At 40.7% G+C, this 26,534-nt stretch overlaps 1 protein-coding gene and 1 long non-coding RNA gene across 2 annotated transcripts in view; one reads left to right on the top strand and one right to left on the bottom strand.

Moving 5' to 3' along the window:
• Nucleotides 1–13,247: 13,247 nt before the first annotated feature.
• Nucleotides 13,248–26,534, bottom strand: part of slc35g1 (solute carrier family 35 member G1) — a 32,955-nt gene continuing 19,668 nt past the window's right edge. The window contains exons 2-3 of the mRNA XM_062976173.1: nt 25,519–25,699; nt 13,248–23,071 (exon numbers count right to left, since the gene is read on the bottom strand). Of these exons, the coding sequence (XP_062832243.1) occupies nt 22,306–23,071; nt 25,519–25,699 (947 nt within the window). The 3' untranslated portion in view covers nt 13,248–22,305. The remainder of the gene's footprint in view (nt 23,072–25,518; nt 25,700–26,534) is intronic.
• Nucleotides 22,331–26,299, top strand: LOC134297736 (uncharacterized). Its single transcript, XR_010004599.1, has 2 exons — nt 22,331–22,417; nt 26,013–26,299. It is a non-coding gene; the product is annotated as an uncharacterized LOC134297736 (long non-coding RNA).

The following is a 26,534-nucleotide window of genomic DNA, read 5'->3' as shown; positions in this document are numbered from 1 at the left end:
CACATCGTGGTCTTCTCCATCTGTCAAAACAGTTTCAAGGCGTTGACAGGCGTACTTCAATTCGTTTTCATTCAAACATTTCCCAAGGCTTGAAATGTCATACAGAAATTTGAAACTTCCACTATGGTTGTCCATTAGCTGAAATCTCTCCTTTAATGAGAATATTGCTGTGTCAAGCACAACAAAAAAAAGTTCACTTTAAAAGAATCTTTGCCAGAATGTACAGCTTCATCTTTACATTCATACGAAAATTGTCTGTTTACTTTTCTCGGTCGAGCTTCCTGTTCGTTTTCAAAGTCGGCAGTAGCATCGATTTTTTCTGCAAGTTCCTTTGCATCTGTAATAATGCTATTTAGACCTTCTTCAGATCTCATCCTTTCTAGAAAAGTTTTCACACTCTTAATAAGAGCCATAGAACTTTGAAGATCGATTGTCACTTTTTGCAACTGTTTACTAACCATATTTATCTTGTGCAGGATCTCATGCCACGTCACTATACTGCACAGAAATGTGAAGCTTTGCAGTCTTTTAAGAAGAGCACCAGCACGGCTCCTACAAAGTGCATCAAATTTCTGATCATGAGAAGCTTCATATACGGCATCATATACTTCTTCAATATGGAACCTCAAAGGCAACAATGCTTCGATTCTACTTTCCCACCTAGTACTGCTAAGTGGTTTGAGTGTGAGAGTTGAAACATGCTTCAACAAAATACCCCATCTTACTGGGGAACCTGAAAAAATGTTATAGAGGTCTTGTACGGTGGCGAAACAGTCTGCTGCAATCTTGCAAGACATAGCTGCGTCATTTATGACCAAGTTCAGGGAGTGGTTTCCACATGGTACATAAAAGGCTCTAGGATTTAAATAATAATAATAATAATAATAATAATAATAATAAACTTTATTTATACCCCGCCACCATCTCCCCAGCGGGGACTCGGGGCGGTTTACATGGGGCCATGCCCAAGACAATACAATATAACAAAATATAAAAACAACATATCATAATACAATTAAACAATACAAAAAATAACAATGTATAGTACAGAACAAAATCAAAAACAACATAACATAACAAGGGCGGGCCGCATGAACACAAAGTTAAAACTCGGGGTAAGAAGAGATAAGAATAAAACCATGGGGAACAGGGACATGAGATAGTGAAACAGTCTAGAGGATAGATGTTGGGGGGAGTAACAAAGGAGGTATATGACAGTTACTCTCCGAAAGCACACCGGAAGAGCCATGTTTTTAAATCTTTCCTAAAGGCTAAAAGAGTGGGGGCTTGCCTGATCTCAATGGGCAGTGAGTTCCACAAACGGGGGTCCACAGCAGAAAAGGCCCTCTCCCTTGTTCCCACAAGGCGGGCCTGAGATAAAGGCAGTGGCAACAGGAGGGCCTTCCCTGATGATCGAAGAGCTCGGGCAGGTTTATGGTAGGAGATACGGTCACGAAGGTTGGTGGGTCCCAAACCGTTTAGGGCTTTATAAATGATGGTCTGCACCTTGAATTGGGACCGGAAAATGAACAGCAGCCAGTGGAGCTCCTTAAACAAGGGAGTAGATCTCTCCCTGTAACTCGCTCCCGTTATTAATCTGGCAGCCGAGCGTTGGACCAATTGTAATTTCCGGGCCGTCTTCAAGGGAAGCCCCATGTAGAGCGCATTACAGTAGTCCAGTCTAGAGGTAACTAAGGCATGCACCACCGTGGTCAAGTCAGACTTCACGAGGTATGGTCGCAGTTGGTGCACAAGTTTGAGTTGTGCAAAAGCCCTCCCGGCCACCGCCGACACCTGAGCCTCAAGCGTCAACGCTGAGTCCAGGAGGACCCCCAAACTGCGGACCTGTGTTTTCAGGGGGAGTGCAACCCCGTCCAGCACAGGTTGCCACCCAATACCCCGATCCGACGAACGACTGACCAGGAGGGCCTCTGTCTTGTCCGGATTGATCCTCAGCTTGTTCCTCCTCATTCAGTCTGCCACAGCGGCCAGGCACTGGTTCAGCATCCGAGGGGCTTCCTTGGAGTTAGATGGAAATGAGTAGTGGATCTGCGTGTATCTGCGTAGAGATGGCAACACCCTCCAAAACTCCGGATGACCTCTCCCAGCGGTTTCATGTAGATGTTGAAAAGCATGGGGGATAAGATAGACCCTTGCGGGACCCCACAGGTCAAAAGCCAGGGGTCCGAGCAGGTGTCCCCCAGCTTCACCATCTGGGAACGGCCCTCCAGGAAGGACCGGAGCCACTGCAGAACAGTGCCACCAAGCCCCATCCCAGAGAGCTGTCCCAGAAGGATACCATGGTCGATGGTATCGAAAGCCGCTGAGATGTCCAAGAGAACCAGCAGGGTCACACTCCCCCTGTCCAGTTCCCTGCGGAGGTCATCCACCAAGGCGACCAAAGCCATCTCGGTACTGTGCCCAGGCCTGAAGCCAGACTGCAAGCGGTCCAGAAAATCAGTGTCATCGAGGAACTCCTGGAGCTGCGTGGCAACCACCCGCTCCAGAACCTTGCCCAAAAACGGGAGGTTGGAAATTGGTCTGTAGTTGTTACATACAGATGGGTCTAACGAGGTCTTTTTTAGTAGCGGTTTTACTACCGCCTGCTTAAAGCAGGATGGAACTGACCCCTGGCCCAAGGAGGCATTTATTATAGCCACAAACCAATCCAACAACCCCTCTTTGGCCAGCTTAACCAGCCAAGCGGGACAAGGATCCAGAGCGCAAGTGGTCGCCCTCACAGACCCAAGAATCCCCTCCACGTCATCAGGAAGAACAAGCCGGAAAGAATCCCACAAAATCGGACAGACAGGTACCTCGGTTACCTCCGCTGGAACTACAATTAAGCTGGAGTCCAACTCACGGCGTATCTGAGCAACTTTGCCTGCAAAATGGTGCGCGAAATCGCTGCACTTGGCTGCCAAGTCATCGAGAAGCCCCTGGGCCTCAGGGGGCCGCAGGAGCTCCCCAACAACTCAGAACAGCTCCGATGGCCTGTTGGCCGCAGACGCTATGCGGGCAGTCGTGAAAGCTTTCCTAGCTGCTCGCAAAGCCACGGAGTAAGCCTTAATAGCGGCTTTAGCCCGTGCTTGGTCGGACACATCCTGAGATTTCCTCCAGATGCACTCTAGTCCCCTCCTCGCACGCTTCATCACAGCCAGCTCCTCAGTGAACCAAGGAGTTGACGTGACTCTACGCAGCGAGAGGGGACGTTCGGGAGCGATCGTGTCAAGTGCCCTTGTCAGCTCACTATTATAGCGATCAGCCAGGACATCGACAGGATCGCCAATCTCCAGAACAGGAAGATCCCCAAGAGACCTCAGGAGTCCATCCGGATCCATCAGCCTCCTGGGTCGGACCATCTTAGTGGGTCCACCACCCCTGCGGAGGTTAGAAGTCACGGCAAAACTTACACAGATCAGATGATGGTCAGACCATGACAATGGAATAATATTTTGCTCTTCCACTCTGACTGTCCCACCATCCACAATAAAAACAAGGTCCAGCGTGTGTCCCGCCTGATGTGTGGGCCCAGATATAACTATAAATCAAGGATCCTCCTCTGGACTCCAACATGTTTTCCCTTCATTGCAGAACCATTATCATATCCCTGGCCTCTCATGTTTTTTAATGGAATACGTCGTGCTTCCAACTCATGGAGTAATATTTCTGTCATACCTTCACCTGAAGGATTGGCAACAGGAACAAAGCCTAAAAAATGTTCCTTAATCGAGATATCTTCATTTGCTTTACATGTAACAAATCTAACCACCAACGTCATTTGTTCGGTGTTGCTAATATCTGGTGTGCAGTCCAATATAATAGAATAATATGTTGCCTCATGTAGTTGTTCCAAAATATTATTCTGGACCTTGCCTGCCAAGAAAGCAATAAACTCGTTCTGGACATTTTTACTCAAATAGTGGACATGTGTTTCTTTGGAAGTGATTCTTCTCACATGTTCAGCCATCGGATCATCAAACTGTGCTATATGTTCTATCAATTTTAAAAAGTTGCCATTATTAGGTTCAAATAGAACATCTTTTGTCCCTCTAAATGGCAATCCTTGAACCCCCAAAAACTGTGTAGCACATAGCAAGCGTTTCAGAATTTGATCCCAAGGTTTAATTTCAGCATTAATAAGTCTTTCATGCTCTGCATCGATAGTTTTGTTTAAATGCAAACGTTTCGAGAGCTCACGCCAAGATGAACGGTTTTTCATATGAGGACAGGATTTCTCGTGACTGCTCAAAAGCCTGCCCAAGTTCCGCCAGTCAGAAAACCCTTGGCTACCTGCAAGAACGGATGTGTCGTTTCCAAAATTTTTGCAAGTAATACAAAACACTGCATTTTTTGATACAGAATACTGTAGCCAATATCTGTTGACACGCTCTCCATTACACAACTTCCTTGAATAATGAAATGGGGAAAATTTTCTGCCATGAATGTCCTTAGGAAACTTTATGCCTCTGACTTGCTGTGGTCCTCACTCAACAATTATTTTCCGTGCCTCGTCATTTATTTTGAGTGGCCACTCTCCACAATCATTTGAAAGAAATAACAATGGGTCTCTTCTTTGTTCCTGAAAAAAAAAGAGGGGTGTATGTTAACTTCTAGAAGTTTTTCTAAGATGTAATGCAATGCAAGATCAATAAGTATAATACCTCGTTATGCAATCTTTAAATAAAAAATGAACAAGACAGGCCAAGGCCAATTATATTTCCCAAAAATGTGCACTAATATTTTTAAATTGAATCTACTTACAGATTCAATCGCTTGCCGACTAGTAGATGGCAGGACTTCATCTCTTAATGAATCCTCATCCACATCTTCAGTGTCAGTCCCAGTAATGCCAATACAGGAAGGTGGTAATGGTATTGCTGAAGTTGCAGTGAGAAGGTCTTGACTGGTTGATGGTCCTGGTAGAGGCTCTGAGATTGGTATCTTTCCGTCATCAGCATGATCTGATTCAGTCAATTTAGTTGTCTCTGGCTTTCCTGTCTGGCATGATGGTGAAGTCGTGAAAAACCTTTTTAATGCTTTAGCTTGACTCTTATCTTCTTGGCTATGCTGCAACCTCCTTTTACGATGAAATGCTCCCGATGGCTTCTTCTTGCTTGACATTTTCTGCTAAAAAACCCAACTCGTCATATAAGGAAGGGGAATGACGCAGAACAACTTTCAGCTTATGACAACACAGCAGAAATACAGCCTGCAGCTCCATCCAAGAACAGTAGAGTCTCATTTATCCCACATAAACGGGCCAGCAGAGCGTTGGATAATCAAAAAATGGTGATTAGCATTGAATAGCCTTGCTAGACATGGTTATGGACCAAGCATTTGAGCATTATTCCTAGCAGTGCTATACTTGAGGACTTTTTAAGTACAGCAGAGACTCTACAGTAGAGTCTCTACTGTAGAGTCTCACTTATCCAACATAAATGGGCCGGCAGAACGTTGGATAAGCGAATATGTTGGATAATAAGGAGAGATTAAGAAAAAGCCTATTAAACATCAAATTAGGTTATGATTTTACAAATTAAGCACTACAACATCATGTTATACAACAAATTTGACAGAAAAAGTAGTTACATGTGTAGTAATGCTATGTAGTAATTACAGTAGAGTCTCACTTATCCAACACTCGCTTATCCAACGTTCTGGATTATCCAACGCATTTTTGAAGTCAATGTTTTCAATACATTGTGATATTTTGGTGCTAAATTCATAAATACAGTAATCACTACATAGCATTACTGCGTATTGAACTACTTTTTCTGCCAAATTTGTTGTCTAACAGGATGTTTTGGTGTTTCATTTGTAAAATCATAACCTAATTTGATGTTTAATAGGCTTCTCCTTAATGCCTCCTTATTATCCAACATATTCGCTTATCCAACATTCTGCCGGCCCGTTTATTTTGGATAAGTGAAACTCTACTGTACTGTATTTACAAATTTACCACTAAAATATCACAATGAATTTAAGACACTGACTACAAAAACATTGATTACGAAAAGGCAGACTGCGTTGGATAATCCAGAACACTGTATAAGCAAATGTTGGATAAGTGAGATTCTACTTTAATAAGAAATAATTACTGGGATAGAATAATGCAGAACAATATAATCTCTAAAACCAGGACAATAAATAAAGACCAACAGTCTGAAAGCATTCCACAAAGGAAACAATCAGGGCTAGCTAACACCTCCCAACAAAGTATTCCCATCATCAAAGTCTGATAAATCCACTGTTTTCTCACGGCCACAGACAGTACAAGCACATAACATATCGCAAAGAACACTACTCTGAAAACAGGGGAATTCCACACAGGAAACAATCAGCGGCAGCTAACACCTCCCAACAAAAAATTCACTCAGGGAGGAAACAGTCAGGCTTTAAAGCTGCAAGGCTTACATCCTAATCATTTTCCCTAATTGCAGCATTCATGCTTGCAACTAACAGACAAAAAAAACCAATTAGAAATATTGTATATTCACAACCTTTAGGAAATAATATCCCCTGATGGCACAGCGTGTTAAAGCGCTGAGCTGCTGAACTTCTGGACCGAAAGGTTTGAATTGGGGGAACAGAGTGAGCCCTCACTTTTAGCCCCAGCTTCTGCCAACCCAGAAGTTCAAACACATGCAAATGTGAGTAAATCAATAGGTACTGCTCTGGAGGGAAGGTAACGCCGCTCCATGCAGTCATCCCACATGACCTTGGAGGAGTCTACGGACAACGTTGGCTCTTCGGCTTAGAAATGGAGATGAGCACCAACCCCCAGAATCAGACATGACTGGACTTAATGAGGTATGGATACCTCACAATCTTTGAGGATGCCTGCCATAGATGTGGGCGAAACGTCAGGAGAGAATACTTCTGGAACATGGCCACATAGCCCGAAAGACATACAACAACCCTGTGATCCCGGCCATGAAAGCCTTCGACAACAAGTTTACCCTTTACCTTAACTACCACCAATTCCTCAATACAGTAGAGTCTCACTTATCCAACACTCACTTATTCAACGTTCTGGATTATCCAACGCATTTTTGTAGTCAATGTTTTCAATACATTGTGATATTTTGGTGCTAAATTCATAAATACAGTAATTACTACATAGCATTACTGCGTATTGAACTACTTTTTCTGTCAAATTTGTTGTTAAACATGATGTTTTGGTGCTTAATTTGTAAAATCATAACCTAAATTGATGTGTAATAGGCTTTTCCTTAATCCCTCCTTATTATCCAACATATTCGCTTATCCAACATTCTGCCGGCCCGTTTATGTTGGATAAGTGAGACTCTACTGTACTTTATTTCCCAGAACACCATACTTCGCCACAGCAAAGCGTGGTTGGGCACAGCTAGTTTATTATTATATAATATATGTAATTATTAAAACTATAAATCCCAGCAACTACAACTCCCTACTCAATTAATTTATTAACATAACATAAAGTCACCAACTACAACTCCCAAAACAAGGGATTAAACAGTAAACATGTACTTTTATAGAAAGCATGTACAAATTAATATTTAAATATGTATTTGTATCACATTTCTGAAATTATTTCTCACATTACTACAGAAATGATTCCATAGATGAAAGAATTAACACATTAGAATGCACACACATTAGAAATTGGCCCATCCACTTCCATTTTTTATTCTATGCTTCTATATATTTTATACTGTTTAATTTTGTACAATTGATATACACAGTCAACTGTGACATGAGAGATGCCTCCCACAGGATGGTAACATAATTAAACATCCAGGTGTCCCCTGGGCAAGGTCCTTGCAAATGGCCAATTATCTCACACCAGAAGCAACTTGCAGTTTCTCAAGTCACTCCTGACAACAAAGAAAAAAAAACTAAAACTGATTATGGTACTAAGAAGCTAGGAAACATGAAAGCACAAGAGCAATGCCCATCCATTTGGAAAAATACTGTAAGATTGACTTATACTGTAAGTTTAGTTGCAACTTGTCACTAATTCAGACAGCCTAGATTACCTTGCTCAGAAGGCTGCCAGAGACCTGTGGTATCCCTGGTCCTTGATTAATTATGTTAAAAGATTGTTGTTTGGCTGGTTGTCCCAGTCAGTCCCCACACACCACACGCCACGTGGAAGATGTTTTGCTTTCAGTACGCATGCACAGCGCGGGGATTTGATCAAGTGTTTATAGGCTATGGTATTGCGCATGCGCAGAGGGTAGATTGTTAGTGCCTGGAAGCTTCTAAGGGTGAAATGCGCTGTGCGCATGCGCACAGCACAGATAGGCCATTTTGCCCTTAGTCTACAAACTAAGGGCAAAATGGGCTATCTGTGTTGTGCGCATGCGCACAGCACAGATAGGCCATTTTGCCCTTACTTCCTGGACTAAGGGCCAAATGGGCTATCTGTGCTGTGCGCATGCGCACAGCGCATTTCACCCGTAGAAGCTTCCAGGCTATCCAAATGGGCTATCTGTGCCGGGCACAGCACAGATCGCCCAATTCTCCCTTACTTCCAGGACACGGCCGCCAATCGCCCGGGCGATCGGCGGCCGCGTCCAGGAAGTAAGGGCCAAATGGGCTATCTGTGCTGTGTGCACGGGCACAGCACAGATCGCCCAATTCTCCCTTACTTCCAGGACGCGGCCGCCGATCGCCCGGGCGATTGGCGGCCATGTCCTGGAAGTAAGGGAGAATTGGGCGATCTGTGCTGTGCCCGGCACAGATAGCCCATTTGGATAGCCTGGAAGCTTCTACGGGTGAAGTTTGTAGACTAAGGGCAAAATGGCCTATCTGTTCTGAGCAGTTTGGCGCGGGCGCGGGGATCGAAGCCCCGCACCAACAGCGGTGGCGACGGTGGCGCTACGGGCCGCTGTCGATGCCTCGACAGCCCCCCTAGCTGCCAGCGCCCGAGGTGGCCGCGTCAGCGGCCTCCTATGATCAACTGGCCCTGCCTTCCGTATATCAATTGCTGGGTAATACAGACAAATGTTGCTGTTGTATTTATGTTCCACTGGCAGGTTTCCCATAGACAACTAGCTACTCAGCAATCCGGGTAAACCGCTATCAGTTTTGGTGTCCCAGATTTTGGTGGGGGCTTCTGATCTGTTTTTCAGGAGCCTCCCAAATTTGGAAGGACAGAAATCTGTTTTCGATCTGGGAAGCCAAAAGATTCGTTTTCTGTCTGGCCCATTATGGGAGGAACTTTCCATGCTCCCCTTCCCGTCATTTTAGGCATTGTTTGTCCTTATATCCTTCATTAAGATCTGGATTAAAAGCATCAGTTAAGATACCACTCTTTCTGCGATTCCTTCCCTTGTCTGTAGAGACCTGGGTTGAATACTTTGTTAAAGCTGTTTCTACTCTAGAAGAGACAGGAGCTGCAGTTGTATGCACCACACAGTTCTCTCCCTGAAGGAGACAGTTTTCCAAGGCATTTTAAGGGCGCTTCCCATTTGCCAGGAAAGGAAGAGAGATTGGCCTAGAGGTATCCTACCCTGAGGTTCCTTTAAAAAGCTCTCCCTTCTCTTGATTTGGAGATACCAGAAGCAAGAATTTGCGGGGCTTTAGAATGCTTCCCCCCCCCCCCTCAGTGCTTCAAACTCCTTTCTGCTTCCAAATCAAGAGAGAAGGGAGGGCTTAAGAAACTTCGCTTCCTGGGGTCCTTTTCCTTTTAGCCAGGCCCGTAGCCAGGATTTTGAATTTTTTTGGGAGGGGGGGAGGGGGGGAGTGTGGCTGATTCTGAGTGAGAAGATCAACCCTAGCAAAACTTTTGTATCGTTATCCCAATACCCCCATGCATATAGGATATATTGAGCATGGTGATCAGATCATGATATGATCATGAGATGAATAAACATAACAGTTTAAATAATACCAGTAAGGCCTTCTCGCGGACCACCCTGAGAATTTGGGGGGGGGGGGGGAAAGCCGGTAGAATTTCTAGTGGCTGCCTCCCTCCCCACACTCCACTTGTAAGTAAAGGTAAAGGTAAAGGTTTCCCCTGATGTTAAGTCCAGTCATGTCTGACTCTGGGGGTTGGTGCTCATCTCCATTTCTAAGCCAAAGAGCCGGCGTTGTCCGTAGACACCTCCAAGGTCATGTGGCCGGCCTGATTGCATGGAGCGCCGTTACCTTCCCGCCAGAGTGGTACCTATTGATCTACTCACATTTGCATGTTTTCGAACTGCTAGGTTGCCAGGTCACTTGTAAGTAAAATAAACCAAAAGCAGGTGGTTTCCGGCAGCCTCTGTTCTGTTGTGGCCGGTAAAAAATTGGCTGCAGGACCCATGCCGTTACAGGCTTCTGAACAAGCTGAACAAGCCAAAGGCAAGTGTCCAAAATGAAACCATGCACAAGCCCACTGTGAGAACTGAATGTTGTCTGTTACTCCAGGGTTACTCTTGTGTTCTGATAGATTTATCTAACGATATCAATGTAGGGGTTCACATAACACTGATGCCTCCCTCACTGACATCTTGTTGCCTTAGGATGAACAGAGCCCAATGGATATGCCATTTGTGAATGTTAGCTCTTCCATGAGGATGCTGTAAATGTAGGCACCACCATTTGTAAGAATAAATTGTTCAGGTAGGGTCTGCTTTAATCATACAAGGAGGAGAAGAAAGTGGCAGATCTAAATATTATCGCTAATCCCATTTAGAATACATAAACTAAATGTATTGTCCCAAATTTCCATCATTTCTTTCAAATGTTAAGCCATGGGATTTAGGCCAGAGACAGCGGAAAAAGAAACCTGACCCCTGACATTCCCATTTGGAGATGCCAGTTTTTATGAATAATTCTTGGCATTATTGTATTGGGCTTCTATGGGATCTACTTAACCAGGACAAGCTGTTGTAAATCACCAGCTAGATTAAATTATCAACAACACATCATTTTGCCTTCAATGTAAAATATATTATCAGTTGGACGTTGAAAGCTAGCATACTATATCATGTATTCTCATTGATCCTGCTGACCAGGGGCACTTGTGTGGAAAGAAATCCATTTATCTGCTTAACTACTGATGCTGTAAGAGTCGCTGGCATTGTGTCACACAGGCATAAGCTGTGCTAGACATGTGGAATGATCTTTTGGACAATGTGCAACAGCTGCATCCAATTTATAGCAATGTGTGCAGAATAGCACGATTGGGGCCATTGCAAATGCAATAGTGCAGTACCACTGTGAAGAATGTGAATGTCCATTCCCTCTAAACATGGCCTGTGTACAATGCTAACTGCATAATGGCTTGTCAGCCACGAATCTTGACCATTTGGCCACATATGTCTGACTATGTTGGTAGAGGCTGGGCATCCCTTATCTGAAATGCTTGGGACCAGAGGTATTTGGGATTTTTAAAATATCTGTATTTGCACACATGTACATAATGAGATATCTTGGTGATGGGACTCAAGCCTCAGCACGAAATTCATTAATGTTTTATACATACCTTATGTAAACATTATGCATGAAGCAATGTTTAGGTAGCCCGAAAGCAACGGAGTCACTATCTTAGCCATGTGGACAATTTCGGAACATTTTGAAATTTCTTACAAGAAATGCTTAACCTGTTATTAGTAGTAGGTGGGTGCAACAACATTCCGTTACTGGATATTTATGTGATACTGATATAGGATCTCACCTGCTGTCCATCACATCTGCAAGTTATGAAGCAACTGTTATGAAGCAATTATTTCCCCTGCTGCCAGATCACCTTCAGATGTTTATGTTTACATTAATCTAGAAGTATGTTTGCAAAAACCTTTACCAAAAATTAACATATTTGGTTGACAATTTATACTTATAATGAAAAAGTAATTGCTCCAGTATTTTAAAACCATCCCTTCAATGGTAGATACTGGAAAAGCTCAGCATCTTACTATTCCATTAGATTCTTCACCCACATTTTGCAAGAATGCTTTTAAATCCTTGCTTGTGTCGCCATATTCAATCATTTCTTTACATGACATTAAAGCCAAACAAATGACAATTTTTAGCTCTGTGTAAAAAAAGGTTCACAAAATGAATAATTTCTAACTGAAACTGAATTCTGAGATCATAGAACACTCTGCAATCAAATCACAAGATAGCAGCAAAATAATGTTATATATCGATATCATCTATAACTTATATGTCATGTCACTTTGGATCTTTATTACTATTATTACAGTGTAAATGATCTTTAGACAGAGATACACTTAAGAACTATTTGCTGAGTCCCCCAGAACAGTAATAACTTTTTCCAACATTAAGAAAGGTACTTTTACCGAGACTCATTTATGCTTTGAGATTTGTTATATATTAACTTAGAAAAGGATTTTGTTAAAATGTGGACACTAATATTACAGTACTTTATATTCATAAGAATAGAGAAAATCATAAATCGCTGGGCAGTTTCTACCATTACTTTTTGGAAGTGTGATACTGCCACACATATCCAAGACATCTTATGGCCCTTCTACACAGCAATAAAACTTAGAATATTGAGGCAGAAAATCCCACAATATCTGCTTTGACCTGGATTATTTGAGTCCATACTGCCATATATTACTTTTCAAAGCAGAAGTAAGTGGTCTGTGGTTTGCTCTTGCTCTTCTCCACACTTGCATGTCATGGCCTCCACTTTATAGCTCCATTTCTTAAGATTGGCTCTGCATCTCGTGGTGCCAGAGTGCAGTCTGTTCAGTGCCTTCCAAGTCACCCTGTCTTCTGTGTGCCCAGGAAGGAGTCTCTCATCCGGTATTAGCCACTGATAGCGGTTCTGGGTTTTAGCCTGCCACTTTTGGACTCCCGCTTGCTGAGGTGTTCTTGTGTGTATCTCTGTAGATCTTAGAAAGCTGTTGCTTGATTTAAGGCATTGGCATGCTGGCTGATATCCAAACAGAGGATGGGCCAGAGATGTCAATGCCTTGGTCCTTTCATTACTGGCTGCTACTTCCCGGCGGATGTCAGGTGTGCACTACCAGCTAAATAGTATAATTTCTCCAGTGGTGTAGGGCGTAGACATCCTATGATAATGTGGCATGTCTCATTAAGAGCCACATCCACTGTTTTAACTTGATGACATGTATTCCACACTGGGCATGAGTATTCAGCAGCAGAGTAGCAAAGCGCAAGGGCCGATGTCTTCACTGTGTCTGGTTGTGGTCCCCAGGTTGTGCCAGTCAGCTTTCATATGATATTATTTCTAGCACCCACTTTTTGCTTGATACCATTAATACAATTAAAACACACTGTTGATTTTTTCATATTTATTAAAATTTATGAAATCATATAATACCTTATATGACAGTATTCTTTATAATTCAAGATCCAGGAATTAAAAAGTTCATCTTTCAAAAATATAATTCCATCTACTATAAAATCCTTAAAAAATGCAAAAAATAGTGTAACAACCTGCAATACAGAGTCTATGAAAAAAGTGCATAGGACATCTGATTTAATTCCTTGGTTTTACAAAATACTTTAATGCACCCTTGAGGCAGTCATTTGAGCTTTGAAGCTTTCAGCGCATAAAACCTTTGCAAATCTCTAGCTAGCAATATAACAGTATGTGAGTCTTAGGTATAGTAGACTTAACTTCCAAAGATATTAAGAAGTGAAGCCAGTCTCTGTGTATGGTTGTTGGTCTTGCATGATAGTTCTATTACAAAACAGAAAAACCTAGTTCATCAACTGAGATTGTAGTTTCCTTGTTTTGCCAGTTAGGAGTAAATGGTCTGTTGCCTGATATCTGTAACAATGCTGATACTGATCTAATGGAATTCCACTTTACAAGCAAAAAGATCCATTAATGCACCTTCCTGTGATCAACAAATAGTACTATAGGTCATAAAAAGAGGTCCAGATAATAGTAGGTAATAGTTTCTGGTTGAATAAACAGCTCTGGGAAGGAGAAAAATAAAATAACTCCTTGCTAAACAGCTGAAATAGACTACAGAGGTACTCTGTCTCTGAATAAAGGTACACAACCTCTCAAATATGTTTGGTAGAGAAAAGGGACAAAAAAGCGCAATTACTTTAGAAAAAACAGGCCAATTGGAAGGGGGAAGTTGGAAGGAGGGGATACTATTCAAATCTACTTTGCACATAAGAAACGTTAAAATGTGATGAACGGATAGTATTTTCACTCCATAAAGCTTTGTGATAATAAGAAACGTTGATCACTTAAGTGCTTATGAGCTTGAAACAAGTCCCATATGGTACTGCATATGTGGTAGACTTGTGGGATAATTACAGCTTAGCATGTATTATATATCGCAGAACATCTCAAAGTAAACATGCACAGGATTGAACTCATCAGCTAATAAGGATCTGAAATACTGAACTCTTAAAACAGCTGGAGTGTCACACAGGGTGGGGGGATGTGATGTGTAGGAAATAAACAAGATAGTAACCAAAAAGCCAGAGCCCACACTCCACCCTTAACATTCACATAAAGCCACATTTTAGCTCCTGCGGCTACTAGAAATCACTTCTACTATGTGACTCAAAAAGAACACAAGTGTTTGCATGTAATGTTGAGAAGCAAATATATACTGCATGCTTACTTTCAAAACAAGTTAAGAGTGCTCTAAGCAGTAGTGGTCGGTGGTCCCCACCTCAGTTACACTTAACACATACACCTGTTCTGACTTACTATGCCGTCACATCCAGGCACCTTTTTAAGCTTTAGGATGTGCTTCTTCCTTTGCCCAGATGAACTGCGGGGGCCTTACTTAGAAGCTCTGGAAATCCCAGTAACCAAAGGCACTTCAAGTAGAACAATCCAACAAAATTTTATTTTCACAAAGTCCTTGGCAGACTTGGCACTTGTAATTAAAGTTGCAAATAAAAACAGTCCACTTATAAAACCTTGCAGATGTTCCTTGCTTGCTTTCCCCCTTTAGGTTGCTGGGTTAACTTCCACCAAAAGCAAAGAGGTCCAGAGATCCTCTTCACCCTAGCTCAGAGCTGCTTTCAAAAGATCTATAACTATCTAAGCTCAAAGCTAGTTTTTGAGGTGAAGTTGGTAGAGCTTCCTCCAGTGGCAAAGAAATCAAAAGATGTTCTCTGCCCCAGTGCCAAAGCTATGAGAAAGAACAGGTCTTTCCCCTATCTATGCTTGGCACTGGTTTATAAAGGCGTCATTTGTTTGTACTTACGATGGCCTTTTCAGAGTTGGCCTGGCTTGGCCACACAAGCACATCTATGCTGTTTCTCCTTCAGTCTAGAAGGCAGAATAGGCTTCTCAAAATGGAGCCTTCTATCCCCAGGAAAAGGGGCGGTCTCCAGAACAAAATGATACATTTCAAGCCTATAGCAGCAAGGCTTTGCAAACTGGCTATAAACTCTGCTAATATCCTAACTATCAAGACTGTTGCAGAATCTGCAGCAACCCTGGAGCAAATGCAAACGGGTGCTATTTTCTATAACTATGAAAAAATGCAAAACAAACCTCTGGGGGACGGAACACTTACATAGAAATTCAACTAAAGAACAAACTTATAGAACAGTTGTTCCCAACCTTTTTTTGATCAGGGACCACTTTGACCAGTTGACATTTGACCAGGGACCACTTTGATCAGAGAACACTCTCCAACATTAATATCAAAAGGGTTACAAATCAGTTTTGGTCAACTTTAGATTCGGTTTGGTTACTTGGGATGCTGATTCAGAAAATTGCATTGGATAGACTACATCAGCTCTAGTTTCTGATACAGAATATATGCCATCCAGCAGTCGCGCACAGAAAACCATATTTAATAATCTAGAGTGGATGTAGTCTACCCAATGCAATTTTCTGAATCAGCACCCCAAATAACCCAAGAACAGGCCTAAAAACAAAGACGCCAAGACATTTTTTTTTCTTTTGGGCTGTGTTATTATCTGTAGTAGTAACTGCGAGGCTGCAGTCCATATTTTAGTTCTTGCAGACCACTGGTGGTCCACGGACCACAGGTTGGGATCCAACTGCTATTGAACTTATCTTGTTTGTAACTTGGGGACTGCCTGTAGTCTGCCAGATAGCCTGGACCGAAACCGTACAAGGTCCTACATTAAATCAAGCCAAGATGATTAAACAGAGGCTGCTGTATCTATCATGAGAAGGCAAGACTCAGTAGAAAAGACATTAAGTTTTGGGAAGATTTAAGGCAGTAAGAAGAGTATGAATGAATTTCAGATAGATAGACTCAATAAGGAAGCCACTTCCCTGAGTCTGCAGAACCTGAGCAGCGCTGTTGATGTTAGGTTGACTTGAGAGATCTTTTATTCATAGGGTTGCTCCAAGTTTAAGTTGTCTTGATGGCAGTTAACAATACCAAACCATTGCAGATCATTATATTGCTCCTCTGATTCATGCTGCCCCCCTTTTAACAGTGCTAAAAAGGTTAAAAAACAAAGCAAATGATAAATGAAAACATGACAAATGAAGACAAAATGCAAATAAAAGAAAAAGTCCTCACTCACACGCAAGAGAAAAAAAAGAGATAAATGACCTTCATGCTGGTACTGCTGCACCAAAAAGAAGCTGAGCAAGAAGGGAGACAGATGTCACATTTCTTTGTGTGTACACTGACAGTGGGAATAATCACCCTGCCAAAACACCCGTCTAGCTGTGTGGAATTCTAAATGTAGCTCTGCACAGGTCCAGAATCCTTAAATAACCCTGGAGATTGGCTATGAATTTAGCTCACTGGTTCAAAGCAAAGGGATGGTGGTGGAGATTGTGACTTTTTAGGGTAAAGGTTTTCACCTGACATCAAGTCTACTCGTGTCCGAGTCTAGGGGTTGGTGCTCATCTCCATTTCTAAGCTGAAGAGCCAGCGTTGTCTGTAGACGTCTCCAAGATCATGTGGCTAGCATGACTGCATGGAGCACCATAACTTTCCCACTAAGATGTGATACGATATACTAGGATGAGGAATGCATGACCCTTCAGATGGAGAGCTGGGAAGGACTCCAAGAGCCATCTCGTCAAACCGCTAGCTCAGTGCAGGAATCCACTACTAAGGTATCCCAGGCCCCTTCCACACAGCTGAATAAAATCCCACATTATCTGCTTTGAAATAGGATATATGGCAGTGTGGACTCAGATAATCCAATTCAAAGCAGATATTGTGGGTTATTCTGACTTGATATTCTGGGTTATGTGGCTGTGTGGAAGGGCTCCCAGATAAGGGGCCATCTAACCTCTATTGAAAAACCTCCAACAGAGGAATTCACCATGTTCTGACATCTGTTTCATTGTTGGCCAGTTCTTATTCCCAGGAGTTTCTTTCCGTGTTTAACCAGAACCTTAAATCTGTCAGTTCACGTGCTATCCTTTATAGCAGATGTTGTGGAATTGTATGGATCCTAGCAAGATATGCAATGGTGAAGGATGATGGGCGCTATAGGTGAAGGACATATGGTAGGCCATAGATATCCTAAATCTGCTATGCATACCTATCAGTGAGAAAGTCCCACTGACACATAAGGCTTGCATTCAAATATTTCCCAAGTTTCCAGTATTTTCTCATTTGAATGGGACAGAAATTCTGAGCATGGCAAGAGTTATGTTTAAATGAACAAAAACACAAATTACAAAGTCTCTAGAAAAGAAAATTATCAAAATTTGAAGAATTAATTAATACAGAATGGGACTGGGGAAGTAGCAAAAGGATTAGTAAATAAAATGTATAAAATAATGATAAAAAGTGATCCAATACAATTTGGAACAAAAAATAAATGGGAAAGGGACTTAGGAATCAATATTACAGAGGATAAATTGGAAACAAAGAATTATGAAAAATATGTTCATGAGAATTAAAGAGAATTGTTATAAAACGAATTGTAGATGGTACATGACTCTAATAATGTTAAGTTATAATAAAAGAAACAGTCTATCAATGGAGATGCAATAAAAAAACTGGGAGTTATATGCATTTATGGTGGGAACGTGAAAAGATTTTTTTTTTAATTGGGAAAAAGTATTGGTTGAATTTAATGACACACTATCGATTAATCTACAAAAACAATTCAAAATATAGTACTTCTATCAAATGTGCTGCTTCCTACACCTGATTGCTCCCACTTGCATCAGCACTGCAGTTTATTGAGCATGATATCTGATGTGTATTATGATACGAACCTAGTCACAGCTGGATCTCTCACAACTGAATAAATCATGGGTTATTTCTGTGTCTGTCAATGGTGAAACATATCACAGAACCAGGTGCTGCTGCGGTTTCAGATGTCACATTAAACAAACCAGAGATGAAAACTTTGTGATTTGTGTAGCTGCTGCTCCCACCTCTCTTTGGTATCTAGGCATGACTAGGGAGGAAAAGCGAATACACAGGCTTGCTTGTCTACAGCAGTACAATTCCCGCTTGTCCATGTGTGAACCTGGCCAACATCACATCATGTTATTCCTTTAACTAAATATTACTTAAATGGGGGAAGGAGGCAAGTCTGCAAAGCCCACACATTCCTTATAACACCTTAACTTGAAAAGCCCAGTCACCTAAGTGACAGACCTATGAAGAGCATACTCCATTCAAGAGCAATTTTAATGGGTGTTTTGAGTGTAAAAAAACCCTATAATGCCTTGATTTAAAATTAACTACCATATTAAGATTCTAGTTGTTTTTAAACTCTAATTTCAACAGATTTTTCTACAGTTATACTGCATTAGAAGACAGATCAAAATTGTTTAGTTTTAAAACAAGGTACGACTATAAAAGTTATAAATGAAATAGCCCCCTTCTGTATTGCTTATAATAAATGAGAACACTTGAAGATGGAATAATTAATGATGTTGATATGTATATTCTTTCTATGTTATCAAAATTGCCTGATATCTTTAGCATCAAACAGTCTGAAAATAAAGCTGTGTTTTGTGTTGGCTTTTATAAATACAATCGCTGGCAGATTATATCTTTCGTACACTAATCTATTCTTTTAAGTGGTGACAAATGCATCCATCTAACCTAGACACAGGAATTAGCCTTGGACTACGCAAATGCTAAATAATAATGCTGCTGAGAAAGCAATAAGCAACAAGAAGGAAATAATAAGGTTTTTCACTTTATAATAAGATTTGTGGTTAGACTGACCAATTTGTCAATAGATATGCTGTCATCATGAAACAGTAGACAATCATCAATATAAAACAGTATACAATCAAATGTGCATACAACTAATACACAAGTTTTTTTGATTTAAAAAAATCAATTTATCCAAGTTCTAGTGTGTGTGTGTGTGTGTACATTCTGCAATTGAATACGTTATGCTGTACACAGCTTTGTCACAACAAAAGCACATATAATACAGCATCTATTCCATACCAATGCATAGTAACTCTTAGGCCCCTTCTACACTGCAATATAAAATCCAGATTATCTGCTTCGAACTGGATTATATTGCAGTGTAGACACATATAATCCAGTTCAAAGCAGATAATGTTGATGATCTGCTTTCATAATATAGATTCTATAGCAGTGTAGAAGGGGCCTTAGTGAAATTGAATAGCCTAATGATTATCCATTTATTTGAATAGAAATTCCATAACAAAATACTTTGAAGGTATGGTCCGTTATGGAATCTCCATTAGGTAGTTTTTGTCATTACTATAAACAACATACATCTCTATATTATCATGGCAGGTTGGCAAGAAAAAAAGAGCCAATGCTTAAGCAATTCTGACCAAACACTTGGATTTAAATTGATAAGCACAACAATATTGCTGCACTCTCAGAGTAACAACTTGTTTTTTGTCTTTGGAAAGTTTCAGCTCCTGGTTCATCCCATTGTTAGCAGGCATGGGTTTAACCTAAAACTTGTTTCACTCTTAAGTCCAACTCTCTCATAACTGACAAGGAACTGCTGCTTTAATTGAAGAGCAAAATAAGAACATTTTGCACAGTCTTAAACAAAACTGCATTGAGAGGAACTGCCACATTACTCAATTGACTGGATTCAAAGTTGTATAACCAGATGTCTACTGACAAAGTGAGATTCTTCCTGCTTCTTCTCCCACACCCTTGCCTTTTTTATTTATTCTGGAGGGTCCTCCAAATTCCAGAGCAAATTTTGTGGGGAGGTTGAAGAAACTTTAGGAAATAGGTGAACTCAGGCTGGATCCACACTGCAATATAATCTAGATAATCAAAGCAGGTAATCCACATTATCTGCTCTGAATTAGATTATATCAGTCTACACTGCCATATAATCCAGTTTAAGACAGATAATCTGGGTTTTATATGGCAGTGTAGATCCAGCCCTAGTGTGTTCTGTTGGCAGACTGATATTGCGGGATTTCACCCACAATGTTCTTCTTTGTTCAAATTGTAGAAAGTGAAAGTTAACAGCCGATGTGGATTTGCTCTGTCTACTTAGGAATAACTTCTTTAAAAAAGAGGTATAAATATTTCATCACTACAGATACAAAATGTAGAAAAGCAACTATCAAAACCAATACATAGTTTTAAATAAAAAATTTCTTTCAAGGCTCAATGGGGAAAAACCCATGGATCCCCGTCCCCTAATTTGTAGAGAAAGAAAGCTTTGTATTTGATGAACTTGTATCAAACATTTTGACAAAAATAGTTAAAGTCGAGTAACTTTATATAGCACACAGTATCAGTCTATTTTTTTATTTTTAAATGGGTTTGTACATGTATCATAAGGTGGTTTTAGAACAATGGTCAATCTAAATGATCCTGTCTCATTGCTTGTAAGAGTACAAACTAAATATAAACTGCATACTCAGTTTATGTTCAGTTTGTACTGGTACAAGCTTGGTCACATTAAAATGTGATTGCATTAAAATGTGTACCAGGCACAGCTCAGTCCAACAAGTCTTTGGTTTAATGCTAATATTATTATCAATGCAACAGACACTTCATATGTGTTGCCAAAGGCTTTCATGGCTGGAATCACTGAGTTGCTGTGAGTTTTACGGGCTGTATGGCCATGTTCCAGAAGCATTCTCTCTTGACATTACGCCCATGTCTATGGCAGGTATTCTCACAGATTGCGAGGTCTGTTGGAAACTAGACAAGTGAGTTTTATATACCTGTGGAAGGTTCAGGGTGGGAGAAAGAACTCTTGTCTGAGTCAAGTGTGAATGTTGCATTGGTCATCTTGATTAGCATTGGATGGCCTTGCAGCTTCAAAGCCTGGCTGCTTCCTGCCTGAGGGAATCCTTTGGTAGGAGGTGTTAGCTGACACTGATTGTTTCAACAGAAAGGAGAAAACAATGAAAATTAACAAAATATGGCTACCAGTATTTAAAAAAAACTCTAAAATCAGAACAGTAAATAAAGAACAATGCTTGGAAAACAAGGGAATTCCAGAGAGAAAACGATCAGGGCTAGCTGACACCTCCCAACAAAGAATCCACCCAGGCAGGAAACAGGCTTTGAAGCTGCAAAGCTATTCAATGTTAATCAAGATGGCCAATTGCAACATTCATTCTTGCCTCAAACAGACAAGGGTTCTTTCCCCCACCTTGGACATTCCACAGATATATAAATCCCTCTTGTCTAGTTTCTAACAGACCTCACAATCTCTGAGGATGCCTGCCATAGATGTGGGCAAAACATCAGGAGAGAATGCTTCTGGAACATGGCCATACAATTCAGAAAACTCACAGCAACCCAGACACTTCATACGTTGTACAGAAGTGGAAAATGGTAAAGAACACTTCACTGATGTTTCTACTTCTGTTGTGAAATGGTATTTGGCTTCTCTTTCCAAATAAGCTGTTAGAATCCCAGGTGCTCAGAAATTGTTCAGAAAAGAGCAGAAATTAAGCTTTGAGTTAGCTTTTCAAGTTACAACTGAGGTAGAGAAAGAAGACCAGTAAATGAATTTCGATCGTTCTTTCTTCTATACATTTCCCATCAACATTTAAACTGGTTTTGATGAACTAGCGCTATAAAGACATACACAATAGAGATGCACGGCATCAGAAATTATGGCTAGGACCCAAATTACTACTTTAGATGCACTCGAGAATTCAAGGATGCAGAACAGATTTTGTTTTGTATTTTTACACTGTGCGGTAGATCTCCATGCCATATTCAATCATCCCTTTTAGAAGACATTGTTCTTGTTACAGAACAAGGTTGTTGTCAAAAGCTTCTTGGATATAAAAAAACAAAATGTCGGAGTAAGGCACGTATACAAAGCAGTGAGTCATGGCATCTACTCCTGCTCTGATAAGTAAGTATGATTATGGGGAAACCTGGGACAGTAAGTGCATTATTTAAAATGAATATTTAAAATCTCTGCTGTGTTTTTAGCAATGAAACAGGTTCAAGCTTCCTAAATTTCATTTACACTTAGAGTACGTTTTCTGGAATTTTGATGCCACTTCCGTATGACAGTGCCGGAACTGCTAGCAATAACACAAAGGGCGCCTCCTACAGTCCACCAGGTTGGTAACTGATCGAGAAAAAGCATTTGAAGAATAAAAGCAAACACCACGTCCATTGTTTTCATTATAGCCACAGGACCTGCGTTCTCTATTTGTAATGCTTTTGTAATAAATATTTGACCAGCGAGTCCCAACAGTCCAATTAATATCAGAAGAAGTCTCTCTATACCACAGTTGGGTAAAGCCCAGACATCCATTGCAAAAAGTGCTATCAAACACACTATTAACCCAATGACTGCATAGTACCAAATGGATAAAAAGTAATGCACCGATTTCCCCACCTTTCTTAGTATAACAAAAGTTGAAGCCATAGCTACTGCGCTTGCAAGTGCTGCTATTGATCCTCTGAGATGATCTGTGTACTCTCCTTCAATTCCCAAAACTTTGGATCCAAACAGAAAAGGTGGTCTTGCAATCAATATCACTCCAGTGATAGTAAAAAGAGTGAACAGAAGATCCCAAAGACTATATTTCTCTTTGAGAAATATCCAGGCAAACAATGATGTAAAAACGGGACTGCTGAAAGTAATGACAATAGCATCAGCAAGAGGCATCACTTGGATAGCATAATAAAGAAGAATCATCGCAGAGGAGCCAAACAGTCCTCGGAAGAAAAGGAACACTAGTTTGTTTCTTGGTCCAAAAAATCCTGTTCTGAGATGAAAGAAACAGAAAGGAAGATGTCACATTTATCTCATTAACCAATACGATTAATTTCATATAATGGATTTCAGATCATTCTATGCTAAATTTAAGTATGGTTATTCTAACAGTTGTCAAAATGTTCTCCTAATATCCAGCACTCGTAATCTCAGTACAGTAGGATCCACAAATCTGTGGGGGATACATTCCAGGACTGTGCACAGATAAGTACAATTGGTAGAAATAGTAAACCTTATTGAATTAATAACTTTGTGTGAAAGTTTACCAAAGAGTTGTGCTGGAAGACCTAGTAAATCCTAGAGAGGATACCTTTCTAGGTATCACTAGCTCTTCCAGTGTGATTCTATACTCAACTTTGGGCAGAGGCAAACTGCAGAATCACCTGGAGGAACTAGAAAATGCCCAGAGAGGATATATTTTGGCAAACGTAGATAAATAAAACTGGAGGGACCAATCTCAAGGAAATTGGGGTCACACTGTACCATTTATTATCAATTTTCTTAAACTTCTTAAATGATCAACTTCATCGGATGGCAAAATTGCCTGTCCTAGGACACTTGAACTTTAGTTGAGGCACGGAGCCTGCCGGCTCCCATCACATGACATAGATTAACCTCCGGTGGGGCTCCACGCAAAGTCCAAGTGTTGCAGGAGGCAGCAGTGGCTTCCCATGCTGCACAAGAAATGATGAGGGGAAACTGGGGGGGTGACGCTTCCTCACATGGGATGGGGTAAGTGGCAAAGCGGCCGATGTGAGGCGCAGGGTGATGGGTTCCTCCTGTCAGATTTGCCATGATCTGTGGCAAATCAAGGGTGAATGTGATGAGGTCATAGGTAACTTGTTCAAGAAACACAGTAGAAAATTTCAATCCTATATATGCTAATGTATGTTACCTCCACTGGTCTCAGGGGGGCTTACTTATGAGAACTTCAGAGGATAACATCATATATAGGCAAGTGGTGGGAACTGTGTAGTCCTACAGACCTTGTTGGATTGCAGCTCACAGCATTCCGCATCAAAACCTATCGAAGTTAGGGTTGCTAATCTAACAACATGTGCAGGACAGCATAGTTTTCACAACTGATATAGGGGAACTGGTTGTATATTAAGCAATGTAACAAGGTACAGTAGAGTCTCACTTATCCAAGCCTCGCTTATCCAAGTTTCTGGATTATCCAAACCATTTTTGCAGTCAATGTTTTCAATATATCGTGATATTTTGGTGCTAAATTCGTAAATACAATAATTACAACATAACATTACTGCATATTGAACTGCTTTTTCTGTCAAATTTGTTGTAAAACATGACGTTTTGGTGCTTAATTTGTAAAGGTAAAAAGGTAATTACCTGACGTTAAGTCCAGTCATGTCTGGGGTTGGTGCTCATCTCCATTTCTAAGCCGAAGAGCCGGCATTGTCCGTAGACACCTTCAAGGTCATGTGGCCGGCATGACTGCATGGAGTGCTGTTACCTTCCCGCTGGAGCAGTACCTATTGATCTAGTCACATTGGCATGTTTTCGAACTGCTAGGTTAGCAGGAGCGTAAAATCATAACCTAATTTGATGATTAATAGGATTTTCCTTTATCCCTTCTTATTATCCAAGATATTCGCTTATCCAAGCTTCTGCCTGCCCGTTTAGCTTGGATAAGTGAGACTCTACTCCAGAAACCTTTGGGCCAGGAGAACCCTCAGAATAAAGCATTAGCAAACTAGAAGGGAAAGTGAAGTCTTTGCCAATTTAACTTTCTCCAAATCAGTGCTCTGCAAGTATTCTGCTCAGGGAAGCCCACCAGAGTCTAGAACCCCTTCTACACTGCCATATAATCCAGATTATCAAATAAAATAATCCACATTATCTGCTTTAATCTAAATTAGTGGTTCTCAACCTGTGGGTCCCCAGATGTTTTGGCCTTCAACTCCAAGAAATCCTAACAGCTGGTACACTGGCTGGGATTTCTGGGAGTTGTAGGCCAAAATGTCTGGGGACCCACATGTTGAGAACCACTTATGTAAACTATATTAGTCTACACTGTGATATAATCCAGTTCAAGGCAGATAATCTGGATTTAATATGGCAGTGTAGAAGGGGCCTAGAAAAGCCAGTGACAAACAACACAGCAGAGGGGTTCAGCTCGCTTTCCTACTCATGCTACATTCTGAATCTCTCCCAGGCATAACATGGATAAAGATGTAATGACAACTTCGTTGGGCTCACATACATGTTTAAAATCCTAATCTTCACACACCTTGTACCAGCTTAAAATGTCACTGAAGTCAGTCAAGTTTACTGCAAAAGTCAGAAAATCATAGAGTATGTTCTTGACTCATTTCAATCTTATGAGGTTCTGTTAAAAATAAAACCATTTGTCTTCTTTTTAATTAATCACATCTTCTATAAACTGAAAAGCATTTCTGGACACAAAGTAGTACTCACTTCTGGTATATCATACCAGGAAGAACAAATGACATTTGGAAAATACATCTAATGGCACTGACTTCCACTGCGTGCAGATTTTGAATTTTCTTCAGAAATAAAGAAGCCACAGCGAAAAAAAATGCTGACAAGACGGTATAGAACAATCCAAGTCCTGGGCAGGCACGCTTCTTCTTTATTCCTAGAATATAAATAATTATGAGTTTCAGTTAGCAAATAACAATTTAGCTATAATTTCACAAACTATATTTTTGAAATTTTACATCTAAACAGCAAACTTTATGGAGAAAAACAAGAGGGTATTGTTTTGTTGCTACTAAAAATGCAGGCGGTTTTGAAGAGGAACAGCAATTTTTGACATGATGGTATGGATAGCCTTTGTAATAAAAAATTACCAATTTACTTATTTTAGAAAACAAAACAATATAAAGTACATCTACTAGTCTCAAAAGTGGGCTGTAGAAGCATAATTCCTTTTTCTTTTCTTTTTTTAGGAGTTAAACTCTTTATTTCATTCAGAGGCATCTGGCAAGTGAAGCTGCATTGGGGGCACATTACAGAGGAGAAATGACCAACACTTTTGTGGAAACTGAAATCATTTACAGAATTATGTCCGAGATATTTCCCAGTACTCCAAATTACCAAGTCTCAACTGAAAGTAAAAGACATGATTTTTTACCACACTAAAGTCTACAAATTTAAGAAAAAAATGACAATATTTAAATCAGCAAATGTAAATGCAGCACTAAATTTTGTAAAATAAAACTGTTATGGAAAGCAACTCAATCTTTCCTCCCAATATTAACAGATCCAGCATCCTACCAAACTGAAGATGAAGCTCGCTCTTTGAAAACAGAACAGCAAAGTACAAATAGGCTGCAAATGGTTTAAGTGTCGCATTAGTAGGTAGGTAGTGATGGTCAAAGGCACAAAGGGTTCATGCATTCAATCAATCAATCAAGTAGTACAAGGAAAACACAAAAAAATCCAGTCTCCCAAAGACTTTCTAAAAAATG

This window comes from Anolis carolinensis, chromosome 3, assembly GCF_035594765.1.
Source record: "Anolis carolinensis isolate JA03-04 chromosome 3, rAnoCar3.1.pri, whole genome shotgun sequence".
NCBI lineage: Eukaryota > Metazoa > Chordata > Lepidosauria > Squamata > Dactyloidae > Anolis > Anolis carolinensis.
This window is presented reverse-complemented; position numbering and strand designations above follow the sequence as displayed.